The sequence below is a fragment of the Oncorhynchus mykiss genome, chromosome 5, assembly GCF_057628025.1.
Source record: "Oncorhynchus mykiss isolate SJ-2025 chromosome 5, ASM5762802v1, whole genome shotgun sequence".
NCBI classification, from domain to species: Eukaryota; Metazoa; Chordata; class Actinopteri; order Salmoniformes; family Salmonidae; genus Oncorhynchus; species Oncorhynchus mykiss.
Window position 1 is genome coordinate 90,458,520 of NC_143026.1, and position 25,521 is coordinate 90,484,040.

At 42.7% G+C, this 25,521-nt stretch overlaps 2 protein-coding genes across 4 annotated transcripts in view; both read right to left on the reverse strand.

Moving 5' to 3' along the window:
• The window catches only part of wwtr1 (WW domain containing transcription regulator 1), a 63,177-nt gene extending 58,111 nt beyond the window's left edge, over positions 1–5,066 (reverse strand). For both annotated transcript variants that reach the window (XM_021604748.3, XM_021604747.3), the window contains exon 1: positions 3,700–5,066. In XM_021604748.3, the coding sequence (XP_021460423.1) occupies positions 3,700–4,103 (404 nt within the window). In that variant the 5' untranslated portion in view covers positions 4,104–5,066. The remainder of the gene's footprint in view (positions 1–3,699) is intronic.
• A 6,063-nt stretch (positions 5,067–11,129) lies between these two features.
• On the reverse strand, positions 11,130–18,758 carry commd2 (COMM domain containing 2). Of its 2 annotated transcripts, none has more exons than XM_021604750.3 (5): positions 18,474–18,758; positions 17,417–17,494; positions 17,191–17,273; positions 16,836–17,009; positions 11,130–13,219 (listed from the first exon to the last, which is right to left on the reverse strand). In XM_021604750.3, exons 1-5 carry the CDS (start codon positions 18,538–18,540, stop codon positions 13,019–13,021), a joined length of 603 nt encoding a protein of 200 aa, XP_021460425.1. In that variant the 5' UTR covers positions 18,541–18,758; the 3' UTR covers positions 11,130–13,018. The 2 variants fall into 2 exon arrangements, with proteins under 2 accessions (XP_021460425.1, XP_021460426.1); XM_021604751.3 differs by having other exon boundaries at positions 18,596–18,686.
• Between the last annotated feature and the right edge of the window lie 6,763 nt (positions 18,759–25,521).

Below are 25,521 nucleotides of genomic sequence, written 5' to 3' on the forward strand. Positions count from 1 at the left end.
CCTCTCTCTGTTATCACTATCATTTCCACTATCACTTCTATCGCTCGCACGATCATTCTGTCACACAGACCATTATCAGTCACGTTACTCTACTGTAAACCCACCCGAGGCACCGCTATATCAAGCCAGCGAGGCAACTCTTCCTCAGACCAGCTTGGGAACGCACGGTTAGGGGCTGGAACACTGTGGTTGGGGTGTAGAGTGGATGTCTATGAAGGGTCTCAGTCCACGGTAATGGGCTCCTGTTGCAGTGGCAGTGGGATGCGTTTGGACACGTTTCAATTGAGAGAAAATGGGAAAAGTGGGAGAGGTTGAGCGGGTGACACAATGCGTTAGTTTTACAGTTACCACCGGATTAAACTGGACCGTGCCGCTCATTTAGCTCTGTTCACTGTCAATTGCACTAAGTACTAAATTCAATTGTGTCAGCTGTCGCGACATGCATTGTTTTCACAAGTGTGCGGGTGGGTGGGGAATGGGGGGAGGATAATAGATTAAATCATTGACTTGTGGAAACACACACACACACACACACTGGGTGGACGTGAGAGAAGCACAAGACAGTAAGGATGTGTGACCTATGACCGGGGGCTACTGTCATCATGCAGGATTTCCTGCAGAGCCAAATGGCAGGACTCTAAAACCCGAGGTCCTATTCATTTGACGTTTACACACATTGTATCCCATCCTTTTGGGGGGGGGGGGGGCATTCTAATGTAAAGTCAAATTCCTGGAATAGAACACTGAAAAAAAAGTTCTGAAAAAAAAAAAAAAAAAATATGCCTCAAAAGAGCTTCAAAAGGCAGACAGGAGAGAAGATGGAGAGGCAGTGGCCTCCTTAACAAAGAGCTCAGAGTGAAACTTGCAGATCCAGCAGCCCCGGGCCAGCCAGGCAGACTTTGTTTTCCTGCCTGGTTAATTGCAGGGTGCGGTGGGGCTGGGGCTCCCAGCTTTGTTGCTGGTGACGGAGCCAACTGTGAAAACCTCTGCAGGACCAGGCATGTTCACACCCCCGGTTGGGACCGAGAGAGAGGAGACACCTCCTGGAGCCTGGGGTTAGACTGCAGGCATTCCCTCCCTCTCCTACCCCTCTCCGCAGCTCCTACCCTTCTCTTCAGCTGCCAAAAAACAGCCTCAGCCGCTCCTTCTTTCCCTGCCTCCTCCCTCTCTTTCCCTGCCTCCTCCCCTCTCTTTCCCTGCCTCCTCCCCTCTCTTTCCCTGCCTCCTCCCCTCTCTTTCCCTGCCTCCTCCCCTCTCTTTCCCTGCCTCCTCCCCTCTCTTTCCCTGCCTCCTCCCCTCTCTTTCCCTGCCTCCTCCCCTCTCTTTCCCTGCCTCCTCCCCTCTCTTTCCCTGCCTCCTCCCCTCTCTTTTCACACCCTTCTCTTTCTCCCTGTTGTTTTCACCCTCCTTCCTCCCACTTGTCCAACCCCCTCACCTCGCTGTGTTTTTCCCCCACCCATCTAGCTAATGAACAGCCAGACCTCCTGATCAGTGTTCCCTCTGTTGTGTGGTAGTTCTCCTGACGGTCAGTCAGGATGCAGCCAGCCAGCCAGCCAGCCAGAACAGGCCAAACCTCTCTTTTTAAGTTTAACTAGGCAAGTCAGTTAAGAACAAAATCCTATTTACAATGACGGCCTACACGGGCCAAACCCGAACGACGCTGGGCCAATTGCGCGCCACCCTATGGGACTCCCAATCACGGCCAGTTGTGATACAGCTTGGAATCGAACCAGGGTGTCTGTAGTGACGCCTCTAGCACTGACATACAGTGCCTTAGACCGATGCGCCCACTCAGGAGCCCCGAGCTCTCTGCTTTACTTTTCAGCCCAATGGCTGCCTGTTTCCTGGGGAACACCCCCTCTGACAGCATTGTTATTCATAGTTTTACCTGGTCAGTTGGTGTTTAGCATGCTAGTAGATACACATAGACTTCGTCATTACGCTAAAGCTACTTAACATTGGCTTTGTGAATCTACCTCCAGTTTCCTTCATATTGGACACAGACATAAATGGTATCCACTGGTTCAGGGTTAGGCAACCCTGTCCCATGTACTGCAAGCTTTGTTCCAACTAGGCACCATGCCTGACCAACTGAGATAATTAATCAGTTCAGTGATTGTCTGCGGCACTCCAGGACCAGGGTTGCCTACCCTGTACTAGTTCATCTGACTCTGGTGGTGAAGTAGATAAAGGGGACACTGCCAAAATCCCCAAGTATCCCTTTAAGTTCATGTTAAAACAGATACCGATTACTTTTGGAGACAATGGGCACCAGGCTGTTGATACTGTACTGTTGAGTAATCTGGGAACAGAGGCTCAGTGTGTGAAAAAGGGTGTGTGAAGTGAATGTGTATGTTTTAGCACAGGGGCCCCCCTCTGCTGCCCCTGAGGCTGAACGGAGAGTAAACCCAGGGTGTGTTTTCTCACACCTTCTGTAATAACTATCCTTTTGGAGGACACCCTGCTGAGCTGACCCCTACCACACACACACACTTCTGCCTTGGGTCAGGTAGCCATGGTGACCCCTACCACACACACACTTCTGCCTTGGGTCAGGTAGCCATGGTGACCCCTACCACACACACACTTCTGCCTTGGGTCAGGTAGCCATGGTGACCCCTGGGCCAGGGAAGAATGGGTCTGCCTGTTCGTCTAGGTCTTCACAGAGTGAAGAGTCGCAACACTCATTAGCATTGAGACTGACGGGTGTCTCCATCAGGAGAGATCTGGAGATACGAGCCAGCAGCACTGATAAGGTAATCACTTTCTTATCAAGGTGATCACAGGTAGGTGTGTGTGTTTAAAACAGGTGACAGAACAGAGCCTCTTCATTGATTTAAACACTGATATTTTCAGTCACACACACACACTTCGGTACAACGTGGGCATGTGCTGAGGTGAGAGATGAAAGGTCAGCGTGACACCTCAGTGTGAAAGACATCTATCTGCTGTTATTGTGTCTTGTCCCTCCCTGTGCATGGGTGAGGATAAGACACAGAAGATAACAGCCATTGTGGTTTAACCGGCTGGGGCTCAGAGAACGAAACCAAAGACAACTTCACTGCTGTTGCAAAACACACTAGACTAGAGGGGGTCTGTTATCACGTTGCCCATGGAGATTCGTCCCTGATTGAAATGGCAAAACTTTCCATTGAGTGTTTTAAGAGGTTTTCATGTTATTATACGGCCTAGCACAAAACATTGAATAATTTTGGAAATAAGATTAATCTAAAAGAAAAGCATTGGGGCCTTCGTGAAAAGTTTGACACAGAGCACTAGGGGGCCACTGCAAGCACAGACAGGTACGACTCACATAAATGACTTGATGCTAGCTACAGGCCGTTATATATTAGGTTAGACCTGTGTGAATAAGGGGATGGCATTATTATTTAATTATTTAATTAATTATTATTTAAGCTGACAGAGCCAAACAAAGACAAAAAATAGTGTATTCTGTCAAATTTGCCACATAGGTGTTCAAATGGGCCAATCGTTCAGCACAGTGATCTGAAGCTTTTACGGTTACACTGATTTTTCACAGTCCACTTTATAAGTCTATCATTTCAGATGAACCGATGTTTTACACCGACTGAACTTCAGATCTGTGGTGCTGTAAGGATTATGGAGTTTTGATTTATTGAAAGGACTGGGGACTTTACCGTGTGTGTTTTCTGTGGAATAAACAACAACAACACTTACTTGAGAAAGTACTTCTGTCCGTTGGACGTGTAGGCCATCTCCCATCCAGGGGGCAGGGGCAACTCTTCGGCAACATCGAAAGACTGGTGGCGGATGTGCGAGTGATGTACCGGGCTTGGAGTTGGGTTGGCTCCCAATCCAATCTGTAAAGTTGCGGGCGAGGAATGTGACCGTACGTGTTGTACGGTGAGCCTGGGCGGGTGACTGCCCGAATCAGTGCTAGACTGTCGGGAGTGAGATCCAGAATCTGGCTCCTTGAAAAAAGAGTCGGGTAACATTTTTTTCCTCCATGAACTGGGTTTCGGGTTCATAACCGAATTAAAAAGCGCCTCGAGATCCGTATCCGAGTCCTGCGCGACATGGATAACTTGTTGTCCTGGCATTGGCTGAAGTGGGTTGCTCATTTTGTCTTAGTGTAAAGGTTAGAGCAATACAGAAAATATAAAAATGATTTAAAGTTGAGGCTTTAAACAAATATCAAACGTTGAGCCTTCTGAAGTAGGCCTAGGCTACTCTCAGGCAAACTTTTATAAACCCTCTGTGTGGACAAAAAGAGTTCACCTTTCTGCCGTCAAACTCGCAATAAAACTATTCTATTAGAGTAAGATAGAGAACAACTAAATGTGTCCCTACATGAGAAAAGTAATTTTAAATGTAGCTACTTTCCCTTTGCTCCGGTCAGTTCGGTAGATCTTGTTGCTCCTGTCCCAAAGTTTGTAAACTCAACTTTTCTACGACGCCTGTGTCAGCAGTCGCTCATGAATTATGCATGACCTCCGGCGCTCGAGGGGTTGCACCGTTTCAGGATTACTAAACAAATATCTCTCAATTTACAAACTATTGATGGCGGGTGTAACAATGACGCAAATGTTGAAATAGTTCAAACTCAACGCCACAAAGTTGCGGAATAGAGTTGTTGCGAGATGGTTTTTGTAATAAATCACAGCTGCTTCTTTCCGTTTGGAGACGGCCCTGTGTTCTGCTCTAAACTAGTTATTTACTGAAATATAACAATTTAAGTAAAGTTAATCTAAAAATATCGACTGGATGTTTGTGTTTTGAATGTTCTGTAGAAGATAATGACTTTCTTTGGTGGAAAAAGAACAGCCGTGAAATCGTTTTGAATGTAGCCTTACGGTTTGTCACACAACACCCCCAGTGTGGGTGTGAAAACATTAGCCTACCCATCTGTTGAATAACCATTTGAAATTTGAGCGCTTGGTGCCCCGCCCTAGATACTTTGACTGAAATAAATGTTTCTCTGTGATTTTGCCCGAGTATACATACACTATGCAGTGATCTCTTCGAAGTAGGTTTCTCATTAATTTGCCCATATATAGTAGCATGACTGATAAACCCTCCCACGCCAGTCAGATACACTACTTGTTCTCTTTGTGAATTTTCAATCCCACGTATTCTTTAGTGGTCCAGTCTATGGTGTGGTGAGGGGCCTGTATTTTATAAAATGACAAATACATTGTGCTTGCAGTCATTTCATTACAATGTCAACACATTGCACTCATGGTGAATTTTATCAACACATTTTTTATTTATCTAGGTTCATTTTTATCCCCCCAAAAGTTATCTAGTTGAATTTTATCAAATGTGGGTTTTTTTTAATAAAAAATATCCACTAATGTGTTACAGGGCAAATATGTCTTTGGCTCAATTGATAAAAAAGTTCAGCATTAGGGTATTGGAACGCAGCAGGTTAAATCTCTGTTTGGTGGGCTAAATTAAGCTCCATGTTCATAACGATGATAAATGGATTACAGTTTTGTTTGTTTACTTTTTAGAATAGATTCCTATGTGTTTCCCAGTTGGTGGCCCTTCGGGCTTTTAACCACTGTGTGAAACAGTAACACGGGCCACGATAAAAGTAACCAGAAGCCCTTGTACTCCACAGAGGGTGCAGCTGTCCTTTGTAATGTCAAATGCTAAGAGATGGCGTGTGCCACCCTGTAAACCAATCCCTTTGATGGACAATTACTCTGTCCTCAACAATGTACCTACCAAGCAGCCATGGACTCCTCAGTCTGGCTGGCCTTGGCCAGCTGGGGGGGGTCTGGTCTGGGTTCACTGGTCCGTTTCCGGCCTCAGACCACCAACCCCATCATGTCATAGAAGTAGTGCACCTACAAGAATACAGTAGACTCCTCAACAGTACAGTAGAATGTTCTCAAGAGTACAGTAGAATCCTCAACAGTACAGTAGAATGTTCTCAAGAGTATAGTAGAATCTTCAAGAGTACAGTAGAATCTTCAAGAGTACAGTAGAATCTTCAAGAGTATAGTAGAACCTTCAAGAGTATAGTAGAATCTTCTGAGACCAAAAAGTCAATGATTTTCTCTGGATTGGAAGCTTTTTGGTCGAGAGGTAGGCTATGTATGGTTGACTATAGGGTGCAGAATGTTGATGTGCATTTTTATAGCCACAGCACTCACAGATACTGTACTTAGGGCGGCAGGTAGCCGAGTGGTTAGAGCATTGGACTAGTAACTGAAAGGTTGCAAGATTGAATCCCCAAGCTGACAGGGTAAATATCTGTCGTTCTGCCCCTGAACAAGGCAGTTAACCCACTGTTCCCCTGAACAAGGCAGTTAACCCACTGTTCCCCTGAACAAGGCAGTTAACCCACTGTTCCCCTGAACAAGGCAGTTAACCCACTGTTCCCCTGAACAAGGCAGTTAACCCACTGTTCCCCTGAACAAGGCAGTTACCCCACTGTTCCCCTGAACAAGGCAGTTAACCCACTGTTCCCCTGAACAAGGCAGTTAACCCACTGTTCCCCTGAACAAGGCAGTTAACCCACTGTTCCCCTGAACAAGGCAGTTACCCCACTGTTCCCCTGAACAAGGCAGTTAACCCACTGTTCCCCTGAACAAGGCAGTTAACCCACTGTTCCCCTGAACAAGGCAGTTAACCCACTGTTCCCCTGAACAAGGCAGTTAACCCACTGTTCCCCTGAACAAGGCAGTTAACCCACTGTTCCCCTGAACAAGGCAGTTAACCCACTGTTCCCCTGAACAAGGCAGTTAACCCACTGTTCCCCTGAACAAGGCAGTTAACCCACTGTACCTAGGCCATCATTGAAAATAAGAATGTGTTATTAACTGACTTGCCTAGTTAAATAAAGGTCAAATAAAAAAAAATTATAATACAGCCACAAGCCACCAGTCATCCTGATGTAACATTGCATGCCCAATCAAAGCCCAAACCCCAAGCTGTCTAGCGTGCCAGGAAAAGCCCCGATGAGATGGCGGGGCAGTCAGTGAACAGGGATCATATTCAACCACATAACATCGACTACATCCATAGTGGAGGCATCGTTTGAACTGAAGGTAAATAAAGAATTAGAATTATTATGTAAGAGTCAGTCTCTCATTAAAGTTCATATTCTGTTAACTCATACTCAAATAATGTCGTTGACTCGTCTTATATTCGTATTTGTTTCCAAAGCATAAATAAATCATTTAATAAAAATAAACTTTAAAAATCCCATCTCAAACTTGTATCTCAAGACAGTTTAGACAAATGTGTGCTATTTTCTCATAGAGATCGATTTCATCCTGCCTCAGTGACTGAACTGGACAATCAACAACTCGTGTGAATAGTTTTTATGACCAGTAATACGCCCACACCATTGCAACACAGAAAAGCCACTTGTAACATACTGTTCCTGCCAAAAAGTAGTAATTACAAGCATTATTATAGGTCATATTTGATCAAAAATCTGGAAACACTGGACAGTATCTTTAAAGGATTAGGATGAATTCACTCCCACAGTACTCATTCTCGTTTTTTTTTAGCTGTGCCTGCGATTCTGATTCACACACACACACGGCTCTGACTGTCGCTGAGGTAAGCTCTCTGGCGATGTGCATCTGTCTCCGAGAACAGTTGACTTTGCCAGAAGTTCAGCAGATATCTGACACAGAACCCCTTGACCCTCCATACACACACCTCCACCCAACCCGTACCCTGAGAAACACACCTGTCACTGGGTCTATCCTGACCCCTGAACTCTACAGCAGCCCCCTCAATAGTCTGGGGGTTAAGAGGTAGCTCTATGGGATACAGTCAGGGCTTACTTACTCGGGGGCTCCCGAGTGGCGCAGCAGTCTAAGGCACTGCATCTCAGTGCTAGAGGTGTCACTACAGACACCCTGGTTTGAATCCAGGCTGTATCACAACCGGCCGTGATTGGGATTCCCATAGGGCAGCGCACAATTGGCCCAGCGTTGACCGGTGTAGGCCGTCATTGTAAATAAGAATTTGTTCTTTTTTTTTTCTACTGTGTTATTGACTTGTTTATTGTTTACTCCATGTGTAACTCTGTGTTGTCTGTTCACACTGCTATGCTTTATCTTGGCCAGGCCGCAGTTGTAAATGAGAACTTGTTCTCAACTAGCCTACCTGGTTAAATAAAGGTGAAATAAAAAATAACAAAAATAAAACAATTAACTGACTTGCCTAGTTCAATAAAGGTAAAAAATAAATAAATAAAACATCTGATATTTGACAATAGGAATTTTAGTCTTGCTGGTATGTTTAAGTTGTTTGTGTTATGTCTGTACATGCCTGCAAAAATGTTATGATCTTTCATCATCTTCTAGATTAATAATGATCATAAGTTGATTACAAGCATGTCATTGTATTATTGTTACATTGTACTGGTATGTAATATGTTATTTATAAAGGCTTTCTGAATGACTACATTCAACTGATCTAAATATGTTCTTATACACATCAGTTGTCTTTTAATGATACAATAACTTGATTTTAGTATTCAGCCTCAAATAGGGTCTGAACTGTGAAGATGGTTCCAGGAAGTGCAGTAAGTCGACGTGATTACACAGGAAGCACCTGTGTTATTGAACAACTGGGAGCTCGGAACTCGCTGACTTCCGAGTGTTCAAAACAACTGGAAACACGGGGAAAAAATTGCTCAGACTGGGAGAAAAACAAAATTGGTTTGAACAGTCATCCGAAACAGAGCCTCTTTCTAGAGCTGTGACTTTCCGACCTGAAGATCACTGACGTCGTGATTTGACCTCATATTCTTCCCAGTCGTGTGGAATACGCAGGGCATTCAGAAAGTATTCAGACCCCTTGGAATTTTTCCACATTTTTATGTTTCAGCCTTATTCTAAAATGGATTAAATAAATGTTTTCCTAAATCTAAACACAATACCACATAATGACAAAGCGAAAACAGTATTTATTTTAAAATGTTATAACATTTATTGAAAATTAAAAGAAAAACAGCAATACCTTTTTTGCGTAATTATTCAGACCCTTTGCTATGAGAGTCGAAATTGATCTCAGGTGCGTCCTGTTTCCATGGACCATCCTTGATGTTTCTACAACTTGACTAGAGTCCACCTGCCATAAATTCAATTCATTGGACATGATTTGGAAAGGCACACACCTGTCTATATAAGGTCCCACAGTTGACAGTGCATGTCAAAAACCAAGCTATGAGGTTGAAGGAATTGTCCATAGAGCTCCGAGACAGGATTGTGTCAAGGCACAGATCTGGGGGAAGGGTACCAAAACATTTCTGCAGCTTTGAAGGTCCCCAAGAACACCATCATTCTTAAATTAAATAAGTTTGGAACCACCAAGACTCTTCCTAGGGCTGGCCGCTCGGGCCAAACGGGGGGTGACCAAGAACCCAATGATCACTCTGACCCGATGGCCTGACCCAATGGCCTTCATGGTAGTGGCCAGGTGGAAGTCACTCCTTAGTAAAAGACACATGACAGCCCGCATGGAGTTTGACAAAACTGAGACCATGAGCAACAAGATTCTCTGGTCTGATGAAACCAAGATTAAACTTTTTAGCCTGAATGCCAAGTGTCACGTCTAGAGGAAACCTGGTACCATCCATACGGCGAAGCGTGGTGGTGGCTGCATCATGCTGTGGGGATGTTTTTCAGTGGCACGGACTGGGAGAGCAAAGTACAGAGAGATCTTTGATGAAAACCTGCTCCAGAGCGCTCAAGACCTCAGACTGGGGAGAATGTTCACCTTCCAACAGGACAACAACCCTAACACCTCCAGGCTGTGCAAGGGCTAATTGACCAAGGAGGAGGTGGAGTGCTGCATCATATGACCTGGCCTGCACAATCACCCAACCTAAACTCAAATTGAGATGGTTCGGGATGAGTTGAGACTGCAGTGTGAAGGAAAAGCAGACAAGTGCTCAGCATATGTGGGAACTCCTTCAAGACTGTTGGAAAAGCATTCCAGGTGAAGCTGGTTGAGAGAATGCCAAGAGTGTGCAAAGCTGTCATCAAGGCAAAGGGTGGATACTTTAAGGAATACAATATTTAGATTTGTTTAACACTGTTTTGGTTACTACATGATTCCATAGGTGTTATTTCATAGTTTTTATATCTTCCCTATTATTCTACAATGTAGAAAATAGCAAAAATAAAGAAAAACCCTTGAATGAGTAGGTGTGTCCAAACTGTTGAATGGTACTGCATAATTTCAGGGCAGGTGTCTGTAGTGGTTAGAGTGTTGGGCCAGTAACCAAAAGGTTGCTAGATCGAATCCCAGAGCTGACAAGGTAAAAATCTGTCGTTCTGCCCCTGAACAAGGTAGTTAACCCACTGTTCCAGGGCCGTCATTGTAAATAAGAATTTGTTCTTAACAGTCTTCCCTAGTTGAATATAAATGCTTTATTATATCTCCTAGATGTAGGACAGACACTTCAAAACCTTTATTCCTTATTTTTTTACTGTTTTTTTCCCACATTTCTGAATGTCTTATTCGATGCATTTCTATGGGCTATAGTAATATAGGCCAAATTCAATTTTTTTCCCTACATTGCAAGGGAGGGTAAGCTGATCCAAGATCAGTGCCTAGAGGCAAATTCTATCTGGTATGGTCTGGAGCCAAGACAGTTACAGTAACTTTCCAGCCACCATATTGGCCCAGTTCCATTTCTCCCCTAGTTCCTTCCCCCAGCTAGAATTCCATTCAGTATGAACTTCATAGGAGGGATAGGTACTGTAATTAGGAATAGGGCCGGGCAACCCCCGCAAAGGTTCATTTCCAGCTACTATATTCTCCAGCCTACTGTGTCTTAAGACTGCCATAGGAGTTGAATTAGGTCTCAGTCAAGTCTCTGCTTTCGTTTTGCTGATAGTGGTGGTTTACCGATAACATACATCAAAATAAAAAGAGGAGCAAAGTTGAGTTGATTGGCCTAAGTAGCTGTTTTGTTTTGTAGTTTGCTGATGGAGGTATTTATGTGTAATCATTCCCTATTTGAGAAGTAATAATATTATAAACCAATGAACAGGCATGTGTTCACAAAAAATTAACTCACAAAAACCTGACTTCATCAGTCTTTGAAAAATGAGTAGAGGGCAATATCTAAATACTGTTCTCTGTTGCTCAAGAAAGAGTCGCAGGTAAACATTTTAACTTCTTTGCTTTATAAAATTCAAAGTAACATTCAGCCACTCAAAAATCATCAGAAATCCTAGAAGAATACATTAGTCAGACATGCAGAAGTAAAACAAAAAATTAAACACTTGATGTATAACAGAAAGAACACATTCTGAATCCTCTACATTATACAGTGCAGTGTTCTCTCACCGTCCTCCATAATTGACCCTTCTCTATGCCCGCCCCCTCCTTGGTTACTGTTGCAACATCGGAAAACATTTTCCAGTGCTGTCCAATTCCCCATTCAACCACTGACGACATCCCCTCACAATGATCTCAAACTGTGTTTTCTAATACATAATGAAAATAAACATTTGCTAATCAGGAAACTCTTGGGTATGTTGTAGTGGGACTGTCATTACAATTGTTTCCTGAGAACCTGATCAAATTATGCTAGGTGGTGCAGCTAGCCACTGAAAGGCTTTGAATTTACTGTCAGCATGCAGTCAAAACTATAACCCCCTTTGGAGCCAACTAGCGCTTTCAAATCATATCCTGATGTCGATACCAGATAGGAGTTGTATTCATAACATTGCTAACTTAGCTAGCTAACATGCATTGAGAAAACAAGTTATATTAAGTGGCTAGCTAGCTAGCGTCAGCTACATTTTGGTGACCAATGAGACAGAGCTTGCTACCCAGCTGAACTAGCAAACAATGTTATTAGTATAATTTCAGATTTGAAAAATACTCAATCAACAGGCTCTGTATTTCAGGAATCACAGTATCAAGTACTCCTGCTGCACTGTTCAGTTATTTAGCCATTTAGGCAAAATGTTGTTTTTAAAGAAAACTGTTTTTTTCCATAGTCCTCACTGGATTTCATGTGATTTAAACAGGAGCTTGTCCGAGTCGGACATGACGACAGTTGCTATCCATTTGAGTGATGCGATTGGTTGCCCAACATTCTGGGGCAGGGCTTAGCAAAGGGTCAATTGGTCCGTGAAAAGAATCAAGGCTACCCCCCCCCCCCCAAAAAAAAATGTTAGCACAAAAAACGTGATATAAAATACAATTAACACTTTTACATGTGAAGGTGAACAAATTCAATGATCAAAGAAATTGAACCCAAAAGCACTGCATGATTACAACTGAGGGCTTTTGCCAAGTGCTGTGTTTCCACAAGGTTAGAAAATATCCATCAGTAACCTCAACATACCACATTAGAAATGCCCAAAATAACCTCCCACCTAATTCTGATCTGGTTATTGTGATTGCCATTAGCTAAGTGAATTAGAATTGCAATGCCTTTACATGTCTACATCACAACACCTTAGTGTGGCCTCATCTCCCTCCCTGATCGGAATAAAACTGAACAGGTGATAGCATACCCCAGGTGGCCTCTGCCATTTTTATTTCACTTTTCCTGATCAGCTCTCCCAGGGCCTGTGTCCACAAAGCGTCTCAGAGTAGGTGAGAGCTGATCTAGGATCTGTCCATATAAATCTGATTCATTATGATCTAAAAGGCTAAACTGATCCTAGATAAGCCCTCCTACTCCAAGACACTCTGTGGCTATGGGTCTTGATCCAAACAGAAAGTAAAAAAGGAGACAAAGCACTTCAGGCAACAAAGTTTTATCCTATGTGATAGTGGCCCATCTCCTATCCCTGCTATTCCTGATGCAGGGTAAGCTGTAGCGCCCTCTGCTGGCAGAGCTCAATTCAAAGTTGAGAAATAATTTCATGTCAGGGGGGGGACCCTATTTGCTCTTACATAGGGTTCCGGGGTCAAGGAATAGAACCCTGTTTGGTGTTGCACAGGAATCCGTGTTCAAAGGATTTGATGTTGCACGCATCCAGATCAGTGATGTCCCAGTTCAATAACGGACAATAGTTGTGTCAGTCGGAGGTCCCTATTTGATGTTGCGTAGGATCCTGCGGCAATGGGTGGTCTTGAGCTCAGCTAGGGCTTTCTCCAGCTCCTGGATGAGGTGCATCAGGGTGGCAGGGTCAGTCTGTAGTACCTTAGCGCTCTTATCACCTCCACTCTCCTCCAGGTGCAGCTTCATAGTCACTGTAGGCTTAACCTGGTGCCGGAGGGCACGACTAGCCAGCTAGAAGAGAAAGATGGGAGGGGGACTTTTTTTTTTACAAACTGAATTGATGTACCATCAAAGAGAGACAAACACAGAAAGACTCCACTCACACACAGGTCTAACTAGCCCCTCTCCCCCCCCAAAAATTGCAGCATTTATTCAATAAACTCTTTTTCCATGACGTTATCAGGCAGGAATATCGACGTAACTTGTAATGACGTTAGAAGCAACATTTGGTTTTCATCAAAAACGTATTGCGAGCTAGGAGGTGACCTAATAAAGAAATTTGAATATGTCACAAGAATACATCCCTTAGCCGTGGTATGTTGGCCATATATCACTAACCCCCAAGGTGCCTTATTGCAATTATAAACTGGTTACCAACGTAATTAGAACAGTAAAAAAAACATGTCATACACATGGTATATAGTCTTGGTATATAGTCTTATTGAACACAGCTTTCAGCCAATCAGCATTCCGGGCCCGAGCCCAGTTTATAATTGTAAATAAATCCCTTTTGCACATGTGCATAACTACAGATAAATCCAACAGGAGAATGGAGTGAGTTGGACAGAGGAACCTCGAAAACTTTTGCACAAGAAACACTTGAATGAACTTCCAAAAAAAAACGAATGTTAAAACTATTTTCTGGCAATTGTGCCGGATGTTAAGACAAAAAATATAATTAATTAAAGAAATGTATAAAATGGCCGTTCTACGAGAATGACTTGTCGTTTCAATAGGGATAGGCTACACACTAAAATCTAGGTTTATGATAGTAATTCACCTTTGCCATGGTTTGCTAAACGAGATGTAGTCCTATCAGGGGCTATAATCAGCCTGCATCTAATTTCAGATCGCCTACAGTAGCCTAGGCAAGACGTAGGCTGAACGATTTAGCAGCTTGCTTAGTTCAAATTGACAGAATCATTTATCAAATCAAAATTGGATTGCATACACATATTTAGCAGATGTTATTGGGGGTGTAGTGAAATGCTTGTGTTCTCTAGCTCCAACAGTGCAGTAGTATCTAACAATTCACAACAATACACAAATCTGAAAGTAAAAGAATGGAATTAAGAAATATAAATATTAGGAACGAGCAAAGAGTGTGCAAAGCTGTCATCAAGGCAAAGGGTGGCTACTTTAAAGACTAAAATATATTTTGATTCGTTTAACACTTTTTTGGTTACTACATGATTCCATATGTGTTATTTCATAGTTTTGATGTCTTCACTATTATTCTACAATGTAAAAAAATAGTAAAAATAAAGAAAAACCCTTGAATGAGTAGTCAAAACTTTTGACTGGTACTATATATATATATATATATATATATATATATATAGGGCAGCAGCCTCTAAGGTGCAGGGTTGAGTAACCGGGTGGTAGCCGGTTAATGATGGCTAGTTAACAGTCCGATGGCCTTGAGATAGAGAAGCTGTTTTTCAGTCTCTGTCCCAGCTTTGATGCACCTGTACTGACCTCGCCTTTTAGATGGTGAACAGGCCGTGGCTCGAGGGTTGACATCCTTGATTATCTTTTTGGCCTTCCTGTGACATTGGGTGCTGTAGGTGTCCAGGAGGGCCGGTAGTGTGCCCCCCCCGGTGATGCGTTGGGATGACCATACCACCCTCTGGAGAACCGTGCGGTTGCGGGCGGTGCAGTTGCCGTACCAGGCGGTGGTACAGCCCGACAGGATGCTCTCAATTGTGCATCTGTAAAAGTTTGAGGGGCCAAGGTAAATTTCACCACACTGTCTGTGTGGATGGACCATTTCAGATTGTCAGTGATGTGTACGCCGAGGAACTTAAAACTTTCCACCTTCTCCACTGCAGTCCCATCAATGTGGATGGGGGGGGGGGGGGGGGGGGGGGTCCCTCTGCTGTTTCCTAAAGTCCACAATCATCTCCTTTGTTTTGTTGACATTGATTGAGATGCTATTTTCCTGGCACCACACTCCCAGAGCCTTCACCTCCTCCCTGAAGGCGGTCTCGTCATTGTTGGTAAACAAGCCTACTACTGTTGTGTCGTCTGGAAACTAGATGATTGAGTTGGAGGAGTGTCTGGCCACGCAGTCATGGGTGAACAGGGAGTACAGGAGAGGGCTGAGCACACATCCTTGTGAGGCCCCATTGTTGAGGATCAGCGAAGTGGGGGTGTTGTTTCCTACCTTCACCACCTGGGGGCGGCCCATCAGGAAGTCCAGGACCAGTTGCACAGGGCAGGGTTCAGACCCAGGGCCTCAAGCTTAATGATGAGCTTGGAGGCTACTATGGTGAAGGCGGAGCTATAGTCAATGAACAACATTCTTAAATAGGTATTCCTCTTGTCCAGATGGGATAGGGAAATGTGCTGACGATTGCCCTATGGGGCGATAAGCAAATAGGAGTGGGTCTAGGGCGTCAGGTAAGGTGGAGGTGATATGATCTTTGACTAGTCTCAAAGCACTTCATGATGACAGAAGTGAGTGCTAATAGTCATTTAGTTCAGTTACCGTTGCTTTCTCGGGTACAGGAACAATGGTAGCCATCTTGAAGCATGTAGGCTCAGCAGACTAAGATAAGGGTTGATTGAATATGTCTGTAAACACTCCAGCCAGCTGGTCTGCGCATGCTCTGAGGACGCGGCTAGGGATGTCGTCTGGGCCGGCAGCCTTGCGAGGTTTAACACGTTTAACTGTCTTACTCACGTCGGCCACAGAGAAGGAGCCCACAGTTCTTAGCGGGCCGCGTCGGTGGCACTGTGTTATCCTCAAAGCGGGCGAAGAAGGTGTTTAGCTTGTCCGGAAGCAAGATGTCGGTGTCCGCGATGTGGCTGGTTTTCCTTTTGTAGTCCGTGATTGTCTGTAGACCCTGCCATATACATTTAAGGGTGTTAACCCTCGCAGGGTACCAGCTCAGACGGCATCCCCAGCCGCGTCCTCAGAGCATGCGCAGACCAGCTGGCTGGTATGTTTACGGACATATTCAATCTCTCCCTGTTCCAGTATGCTGTCCCCACTTGCTTCAAGACTACACTGTTTGTATTCAACCATATTCCCAGTCACCTTGCCATGGTTAAATGCGGTGGTTCACGTTTTCAGTTTTGCGTGAATACTGCCATTTATCCACGGTTTCTGGTTTGGGTAGGTTTTAATAGTCCCAGTGGGAATAACATCCCCTATACACTTCCTGATGAACTCAGTCACCGTGTAAGCCTCAATGTTATTCTCAAAGGCTCCCCGTAACATGAATAGGAGAGGCGAATTTGAGTTACGTGTTTCCCAATAGCCTGCTGAAATAGGCTGCTGAGGATGGGGTCATACTCATCAAATTAAATATTAATAACATGGATATGAACTGAATATGCTTGTCAACAACAGACATTGTATTTTTCCCCCCGGCAGCCTAATCGGACTGACTTACCGTCAATCTAATGCATTTTAACAAATGATCAGCAATTGTGATTGACCGGCGCAACTTAGAAATAGGCCAAAAACCCACAACCAATACATTTTCACCCGCGACATCGTTGTCAAAGTATCGCAATTTGTCAGGGAAACCGCAGACTTAGCAACCCTGCACGCACAAAAAAAGCAGACACACCAACAGAGAGACGTGCAGACAGAGAAAACAAACGGACAACAGAGTACCTGCACGTCCAGCCTCCACTCCAGGTTGTGGTAGTGTGGCAGTGAGGGTGTGAGTTCACCCAGGATGTGTCGGATCTCCTTCCTGTTTTCCAGGTAGAGCTGCTGCAGCAGGTGGTTCAGCTCCTCGGTGAAGCCCAGCACCAGCACTGAGTCCTGAAAGTCCACCTCAGAGATCTGCAACACATACACAAGGCAGAGAACAGGCTTAACATGGCAGTTCATTCTGAACTCTTCCGAGAGCTGCCTCAATGTAAGTGTGCTAGTTAGAGACTAGCACACTCCTCTGTCTAACTTCTCACCCCTCAGTGTGTTAGGTGTAGGAAGGGTATAGGGCAGGCTCTAGGTACCCACTCACCATGAGTTTGGAGCTCTCGGTGAGCAGGTACATGAGTCCCTCCACACCATGCTGTACGGTCTCTGCGTCAACACTCAGCTTCCCTGAAGGACACAGTGAGGAAGGGAAACTAGTCAGCTACAAGTCTACCATGTAAAACATGTTGAACAAAGAAATGGAATGACAGCTTTACATGGAGAAAATGTTTTGTAGGAAGAATCATGCAAGCTTGGAAACTGATACTTACTGGCAGCCCCCTCATAGATCTTAGGGTTTGTTCCCTTTCGCAGGAACTCAACCGCTATTCGTCCAAATTCACCAACCACTGATAAGGAAAAACAAGAAATATTACCCCTCAAACTTGTGGCAATGATCCTGTGACTCCGGTCCAGATCACCATTAGCCTACCACTAGGCTGGACAGCAGCTAGTGGGCGTTAAAGTGTAGGGCCATAAAGCCCACTGGCGGCTGCCCTGGCTAGCCCAATAACGGACTAAAGGAGCCTAACGTTACTCAGTTGTTACCCTATTCATAGACGTTAATTATGTTAGCGCCCATTGATAGCGTCTATTGACTAAAGTATCTTATCGGACCAGCTTGCTCTAAATATTAATACACATCGCTTGTGGTACGGTTTTGGAAACCCAAGGAACGTATATTCCATATCAGCGATAAATACATTTTCAAAAATGAAAAGGTTAAAATTACTACACAACTTTTATAGGATTTGGGCTCCCACGGACATATTACAGACCGAGTGGACGACCGGTGCGAATCTACGTCTCCGAACACCGGTGTCGGTGTATAAACGTAAGACCGACGCCACAAACTGTTTTTTTAATGTGATATGAAAGTAAAGGGAACTATGTTTCTATAACCGTACCACAATTGAGTATCGATTCACGTTTAGATTGAGTATTTTGGCTGCCACAGCCAATTCGCCTTTAAAAACAGAACATGTAAGGACATAGCACCTATCCCGCCTAGGGTTATATATGAGCACTCCCTTGATCTCTGATAGTCTAGTGGCATTTGACATATTGTTATACCCATTAGTCATTTCAGATCCACTCAAGGGGTATCGGTAGCTAGGTTGTTTCTGGACAGTAACGTTATAGGCAGACGGAAGTAGCGAACGTTAGCTAGAATAACATCTTGATAACATACAGGACAATCTATGAATCTATGTTGCACTGTATTCGCTGGTTTAATAACTTTAAAACACAATGAATCTAGCGTTGATTTAGTTAGTCTAATGACAGCTGGTAACATTAGCTAGCTGTCATGCTAACAGTCATATTTACCCGCAGAGTCCACCTCTGGCAGAAACCCCAGGTGCTCCTTATGTTCGTCAGATAACACCAACAGCATTATTATAAGTTATAGTCTAACTCTTATTGTGCAAAGTCGACAAAAATGTACCTACTACAGAATGAAATGTTGACTTTTTATCAGTTAGCTAACTAGGCTGATCAAAATCACATGACCACCAGGATCAAAATTCTACAGCCCATACAATTCGAAAGAAACAAAGTTGCAGCAGAAAAAAGGTTCCGGATTCCTGCCGCACTGGCCTGCTTATATTTGTTCTGTTACACGTGTTTAATGTAAATGTATTTCTTGCATATCCCAACTCCCCCTAAGACACCCACAGGGGTGTCACGGCCAGGGCCACCATTGACACGTTAAATGCCTTGCTCAAGGGCACAGCAACAGATTTAAAAAAAAATCCACCTCTTAAACTCTGGCATTTAGACCGGCAACCATTCGGTTACTGGCCCAACACTCTAACCTCGAGGCAGGACATTGTAATGACATGGGTGTTGAAATGAAGTTGTTGAAATTATCACTATTCTGTCTGGTATTCATCACAATAGGCCACACTATCACCAGGCACTTGAGGGGCTTCACATTTTTGAGTTTTTAAACAGTGATAACAACCTTGGCATTCCAACCTTGTGATGTCTGGAGGCTGAAGAAAACATCGCTTTCAAGTAGGCTACGTGCACGCAGTGGTGGAAAAAGTACCCACTTGTCATACTTGAGTAAAAGCAAAGATACCTTAATAGAAAAGCATTCAAGTAAAAGTGAAAGTCACCCAGTAAAATACTACTTGAGTAAAAGTCTAAAAGTATTTGGTTTTAAATATACTTAAGTATCAAAAGTAAATGTAATTGCTATAATATACTTCAGTATTTTAAGTAAAAGTATAAATCATTTCAAATTCCTTATATTAAGTACACCAGACAGCATAATTTTATTGTTTTTATTTTATTTATTATGGGGAGCCAGGGGCACACTCCAACACTCAGACATAATTTACAAACAAAGCATTTGTGTTTATGGAATCTGCCAGATCAGAGGCAGTAGGGATGACCAGGGATGTTCTCTGTTTAGTGAATCTGCCAGATCAGAGGCAATAGGGATGACCAGGGATGTTCTCTGTTTAGTGAATCTGCCAGATCAGAGGCAGTAGGGATGACCAGGGATGTTCTCTGTTTAGTGAATCTGCCAGATCAGAGGCAGTAGGGATGACCAGGGATGTTCTCTGTTTAGTGAATCTGCCAGATCAGAGGCAATAGGGATGACCAGGGATGTTCTCTTGATAAGTGTGTGAATTATTGGTGTCACACTTTTTCTCCATCCCTAGTGTAACCGATGTGAAATGGCTAGCCAGTTAGCGATGGTGAGCGCTAATAGCGTTTCGATCGGTTACGACACTCGCTCTGAGACCTTGAAGTAGTTGTTCCCCTTGTTCTGCAAGGGCCGCGGCTTTTGAGGAGCGATGAGTAACGATGCTTCGCGGGTGTCAGCTGTCTATGTGTGCAGAGGGGTTCGAGCCCAGGTAGGGGCGAGGGGACTAAATAATACTGTTACGCTTAAAGCGGGTTAATCAAATTGCATTAATCAAATTGCAAATTGCATTCTAAACTGAAGGTCATGATTAGGTGATTAGGTGATAGCTGGGACTGGGTCAAAACTGTGACACCAATCAGGCCCTCGAGGACTGGAATTTCCCACCCCTTAAGCGTTCTAAATGTAACAAGTACTTTTGGGTTTCAGGTATGGAGTAAAAAGTACATTATTGTCTTGAAGTAAAAGTTGTCAAAAATATAAATAAAGTAAAGTACAGATACCTACAAAAAATATACTTAAGTAAAAAATACTTGAAAGTACTACGTAAGTACTTTACACCACTGCGTACATGTCTACACTCCACTTCTACATGTTTTGTCTATAACTTTCTATTAGTTGTACTGTACCACACTCTTGCAGTGCATACCATTTATAGATATTTTTAAAGAATCACTGGAATTAACAATTCCTCCATTGTGCAGTCAACAGCACCGAGGAACTGTAATAAACATAATTCTGAACAGATGGGTGAATGACTATGAATGAACATTTACCAGATACATTTTTTAAGACTTTGTCTCCCTTTACTCGGTTTAAGAATGTTTTTATGAGTACAAGCTTTTGTCAGTAATGTGTCATCAGTAAAGGACATGAACCTGAACGTAGCTAGACAATTTAGCAACTCTAGCCCAGACTTTAGAGTTGCTTTGCAGCTTCTGGTTTTATTTAAAAAAATAAAAGTCTAGAGCTTGTTTTAGAACTGCATTCAATAATGGCGTGATACCAGTAGATGACGTAGTATAGGCTTGGGCCTTTAGCAAATGACTTGTGTGAGAATGATAAAGACACAGTAGAGCCTTGTCTAGAATAACCGCCTGAGCTGCAAAATAAAAATTAAATATTGTTTAGGCTAGGCCTATTTCGCCAGCTAAATATGCCATGCTGTTGTGTGTTATTTAATAGCCATATAATTGCAGAATTTGTTTTGACAGTCACGTGGGGCTATTGTGGTGATCATGTAACCTAATGAATCACACTTTCTCCAGTATTTGGGAGCACAGACTGTAGGCCGTATGTGGTGCAAGGGCAACAACCTCTCCCTCAACGTGATCAAGACAAAGGAGATGATTGTGTACTACAGGAAAAGGAGGACCGAGCACACCCCCATTCTCATCGACGCGGGCTGTAGTGGAGCAGGTTGAGAGCTTCAAGTTCCTTAGTGTCCACATCACCAACAAACTAACATGGTCCAAGCACACCAAGACGGTTGTGAAGAGGACACGACAAAACCTATTCCCCATCAGAAGACTTAAAAGTTTTGGCATGGGTCCTCAGTGGTTGCATCACTGCCTGGTATGGCAACTGCTCGGCCTCCGACCGCAAGGCACTACAGAGGGGCCAAGCTTCCTGCCATCCTCAGTACCTCTATACTAGGCAGTGTCAGAGGAAGGCCCATAATAATGGTCAAAGACTCCAGCCACCCTAGTCATAAACTGTTCTCTCTGATATATTTAGCGGCCTGTGAGCTAGGGTTTCTTTTTAAAGGGAGCTTCATAATAAAAAACAGTTATAAAACACAAATAAAGTTACACAATTATTCCACAAGACACCAGTACCCAAAATTATAGCCTAAATTGCAATGCCTATGTTGAAGGCCTATTTTTTTTCATGTGGATAGGCCTAAATTAAACATTTAATTATTAAAGTGATAGGCTAAAGAACTTTGGATAATTTATATAATTTTGAATACACGCATGGATTTCAATAAACATATGGATGAGACTGTTCAATTGTCTTTGATTTAGTTCCTATTGCAACTCAAGACAAAAGACTGAATGGACGACAAAGTGACTGAACTGAACTGAACGAAGGATGAATTAGATGTTCAGAAATGTTGGAATGACGAGCTACACGCATGCTCTGCACTTTACTTGGCTACTAGGCAAAGAGGCCTACATTAAGGGTATAATGACTATGGCTGCATGCCTCCAGAAGGGTATCTTCTGAGGCTGAGGTGTGTTTTACCGATGGCGCATGGTTGCTGTGGTGCTGCATGGAGATCACAAGCTCTTCAACTGGGCAGCAGTATCGCAATGGAGGGAATAGCCTATAGGGAGACTACCTAAGACCACAGCAACAGAGTTATTGTAACGTTTGGGGGAAAGCTTATGCCAGACTGTTTAACCTCTCCCTTGTTCATTTCAAAGTCTGTATGTTCATGAGCCGATTCATATAAATCATGTCACATTATTTTAAATTCATATTAACCCCTCCTACAAAATATTATTTGGCAAGACTTTAAAGTGAATTAAATAAATATCAAAATATTCTAAATATATATATTTTAAGTGGCCAAGACTCCAGTGGTCATACATAATTCATAGATTCACCAAACATTGATTATTATTCTGTTTCATTATTCCTGGTAGCCTAGTGATTAGCGCGTTGGGCCAGTAACTGAAAGGTTGCTGAATCAAATCCCAGAGGTGACAAGGTAAAAATCTGTCATTCTGTTCCTGAGCAAGGCAGTTAACCTACTGTTCCCCGGGCGCCGAAGATGTCAATGTCGATTATGGCAGCCCCCCGCCCCTCTCTGATTCAGTTGAATGCATTCAGTTGTACAGCTGACTAGGTATCTCCCTTTCCCTACTACTGGGTATGATTGTAGACAGAGCCCAGAAATGGGATGGTGCAATATTCAATTAATCATATTTTGGTGCATGCGTGGGGATGTTCTTTAGCATTCGGCCATCAGATTAGCCACCAAATGCTCTTTATAAGACACATCACTGCACTCTATACTCCTCTGTAAACTGGTCATCTCTGTGCTGCTACCATGTTGTGTTGTCATGTGTTGATGTCATGCAATGTTGTTGTCTTTAGGTCTCTCTTTATGTAGTGTTGTCTCTCTTGTTGTGATGTGTATTTTTAATGTTTAATCCCAGCCCCCTCAGGAGATTTTTTGGTAGGCCATCATTTTATTCCTAGCAGACTGAAACTTCACTGTTGTAGGCATAATACGGCCAGTGCTATCTGGATTTGCACTGGCAAACAAATGCATTACATTAGCTACCTAAATGTGAAGCAAACTAAACTGAGTAATAGAGAATGGAGACTTTTAACTTGAAAACGTGCAGGATGTCTCTTTCCGGTTTCCCCGAATTCCGTTTTTCTTTTTTATTCTGCGTTAAACTTGTTCGGGTAGCGCTCCTCACAGGCCGTTTGGTATAAAAACAAATTGTGAGGTGAAATGATACTGCCAAAACTCGGAAAGTTATTATTGTACGTGAGAATTGCAACACAATATTTGTTCAAGGCTAACATTTTAGCCCGTAATCGTAACATGGTGTTTGTATGTTCACAGATTAAATTTCACGTTTACGTTCATATTTCACGCATGGCTTTTCTTACGATCCTAACAATTTATGTATGGATTTTCTAACGACTCCTATAGTAAATTACCAGTCAAAAGTTTGACCACACCTACTCATTCAAGGGTTTTTCTTTATTATTTACAGCATTGTAGAATAACAGTGAGGACATCAAAACTGTGAAATAAAACATATGGAAGTAACCAAAAAAACGTGTTAAACAAAACAAAATATTTTATATTTGAGATTCTTCAAAGTCGACACCAATATACCACGGCTCAGGGCTGTTTTTAGTCACGAGGCAACGCAGTGTGCCTGGATACAGCCATTCATCTGTGGTATATTGGACACACACTACAAACTCCAGAGGTGCTTTATTGCTATTAGAAACTGGTTACCAACGTAATTAGAGCAGTAAAAATACATGTTTTGTCATACCTGTGGTATACGGTGTGATATACCACGAATGTCAGACAATCAGCAGTCAGGGTTTGTACCACCCAGTTTATAATCACTAGGTTGCGACATAGCATGCGTCAACCAATGGTTTTGTGCTATGTCAGCGATTGACAGTCGCCAATAACATATGTGGTTAAATTGATACTGTAAAATACTTATCCGCTCGTTGTAAGATCTGCCACGTCCATTTTGTCAGCCCAGAGGATATCCTCCACCCCCTCATCCCATGTTTTATTTTATTAAGAACATATCGATACAGAGAGTACATGAGGAACAGATTATATACAATGGACAATCGATCTAGGAGGCGGGGCTGGGGGCGAGGCTAGGGGGTACAATATCACATTACACAAAGACCTTATGGGACATACATACACTTATTATTCTAACAGCTTTTTTGTTAGTAGAGTATTTAATTGTCTTAAAATATAGTTCCATTTTTTCTTTTTGTAGGGTAAGAAAATGTGTTTTTTTGTTTGTAAATTTACATTTGTGAATATGACATTTTGCCAAAAGCATAATGAAATGAATTACATACAAATGTTTCAGCTTATTCCTATCGTAGGTAATGAAACCAAGCAGTTCATCTCTCCACAATAGTGTAAGACCTTCATAAAAGTGTTCAATTATAAATCTACTGATGTCTTGCCACAGTTTTCTTACATGAATACAATGCCAAAAAAGATGCAACACTGTTTCTGGGTGGTCATTACAAAAGGAGCAATTTGAGTTGACGTTTTCCTTAAACTTCTTCATATAGTGGTTGGCAGGATAATTTTTATGAATAATTTTGAAGGCAACTTCCTTAATTTTGTTAACAAGTAGGTATGTGTGTGGCAACATCCAAACTTTTTTTCCAACAAACATTATCAATAAATCCATTCCAATAAGGCATGACATTAGGTATAGATAGATACAACATCCTGCTGAAACAAGGATCGTATCGCTCTGTTGTTGAATGGACCAAAAGAGAAACAAATCTTTCCTACTGATGAGTCAACAGGGTCAATAGAAGGTAGGCTCTGAGGGTCAGGTCTTGACACGTTTCTGAATAACATAGCAACACCTGAGGGAATGGCGTCTAAAACAATTGCAAAATCTTTAGGTGTTACGGGGACCTTGTAAAGTGATAAGAATTCTGATGTGATAAGAATTCTTTATAACTGAGTAAAAGACCCTCTGCATTTACCAGTTGGCTCACCAATAGGATATTATTTCAGAACCAATATTCTAAAAACAAAGAAGTATTTTTATACAATATATCCCGATTTTTCCATATATAATATCTGTGTGGAGAAAAATTGTGTTTATAAATTAAGGACCATGACAAGAAAACCTGCCGATGAAAAGCAGAAAGTTTCACTGGAACTTTGTCAATGTTATAATTGCAAAACAACATGAAGTTAAGGCCACCAAAAATAGAGAAGACGTGATGAGGAATAAAATTCCAGATAGAAGTGGGTCTTCTTAGGAATTGTTTTATCCAATTGATCTTAAAAGTATTATTTAAAGGTATTAAAGTCCATACAATTCAGCCCACCATTTTCATCAGTGTTCATCACAACAGTTTTCCTAATGTAATGGGTACGGCTTCTCCACAGAAAGTTGAAAAGCACCTGGTCTATTCCTTGCTTATTTTACTGTCAAGATATAAAGATACCATCAT

Excerpts from the sequence above, each read along its gene's own strand:
- commd2 (XM_021604750.3), bottom strand. The coding sequence starts at position 18,540 with ATGCTGTTGGTGTTATCTGACGAACATAAGGAGCACCTGGGGTTTCTG. Across the intron at positions 17,274-17,416 it reads GATCTATGAGGGGGCTGCCA|GGAAGCTGAGTGTTGACGCA; the intron begins GTAAGTATCAGT and ends TGTGTCCTTCAG. Across the intron at positions 13,220-16,835 it reads AGTGGAGGCTGGACGTGCAG|CTGGCTAGTCGTGCCCTCCG; the intron begins GTACTCTGTTGT and ends TTTCTCTTCTAG.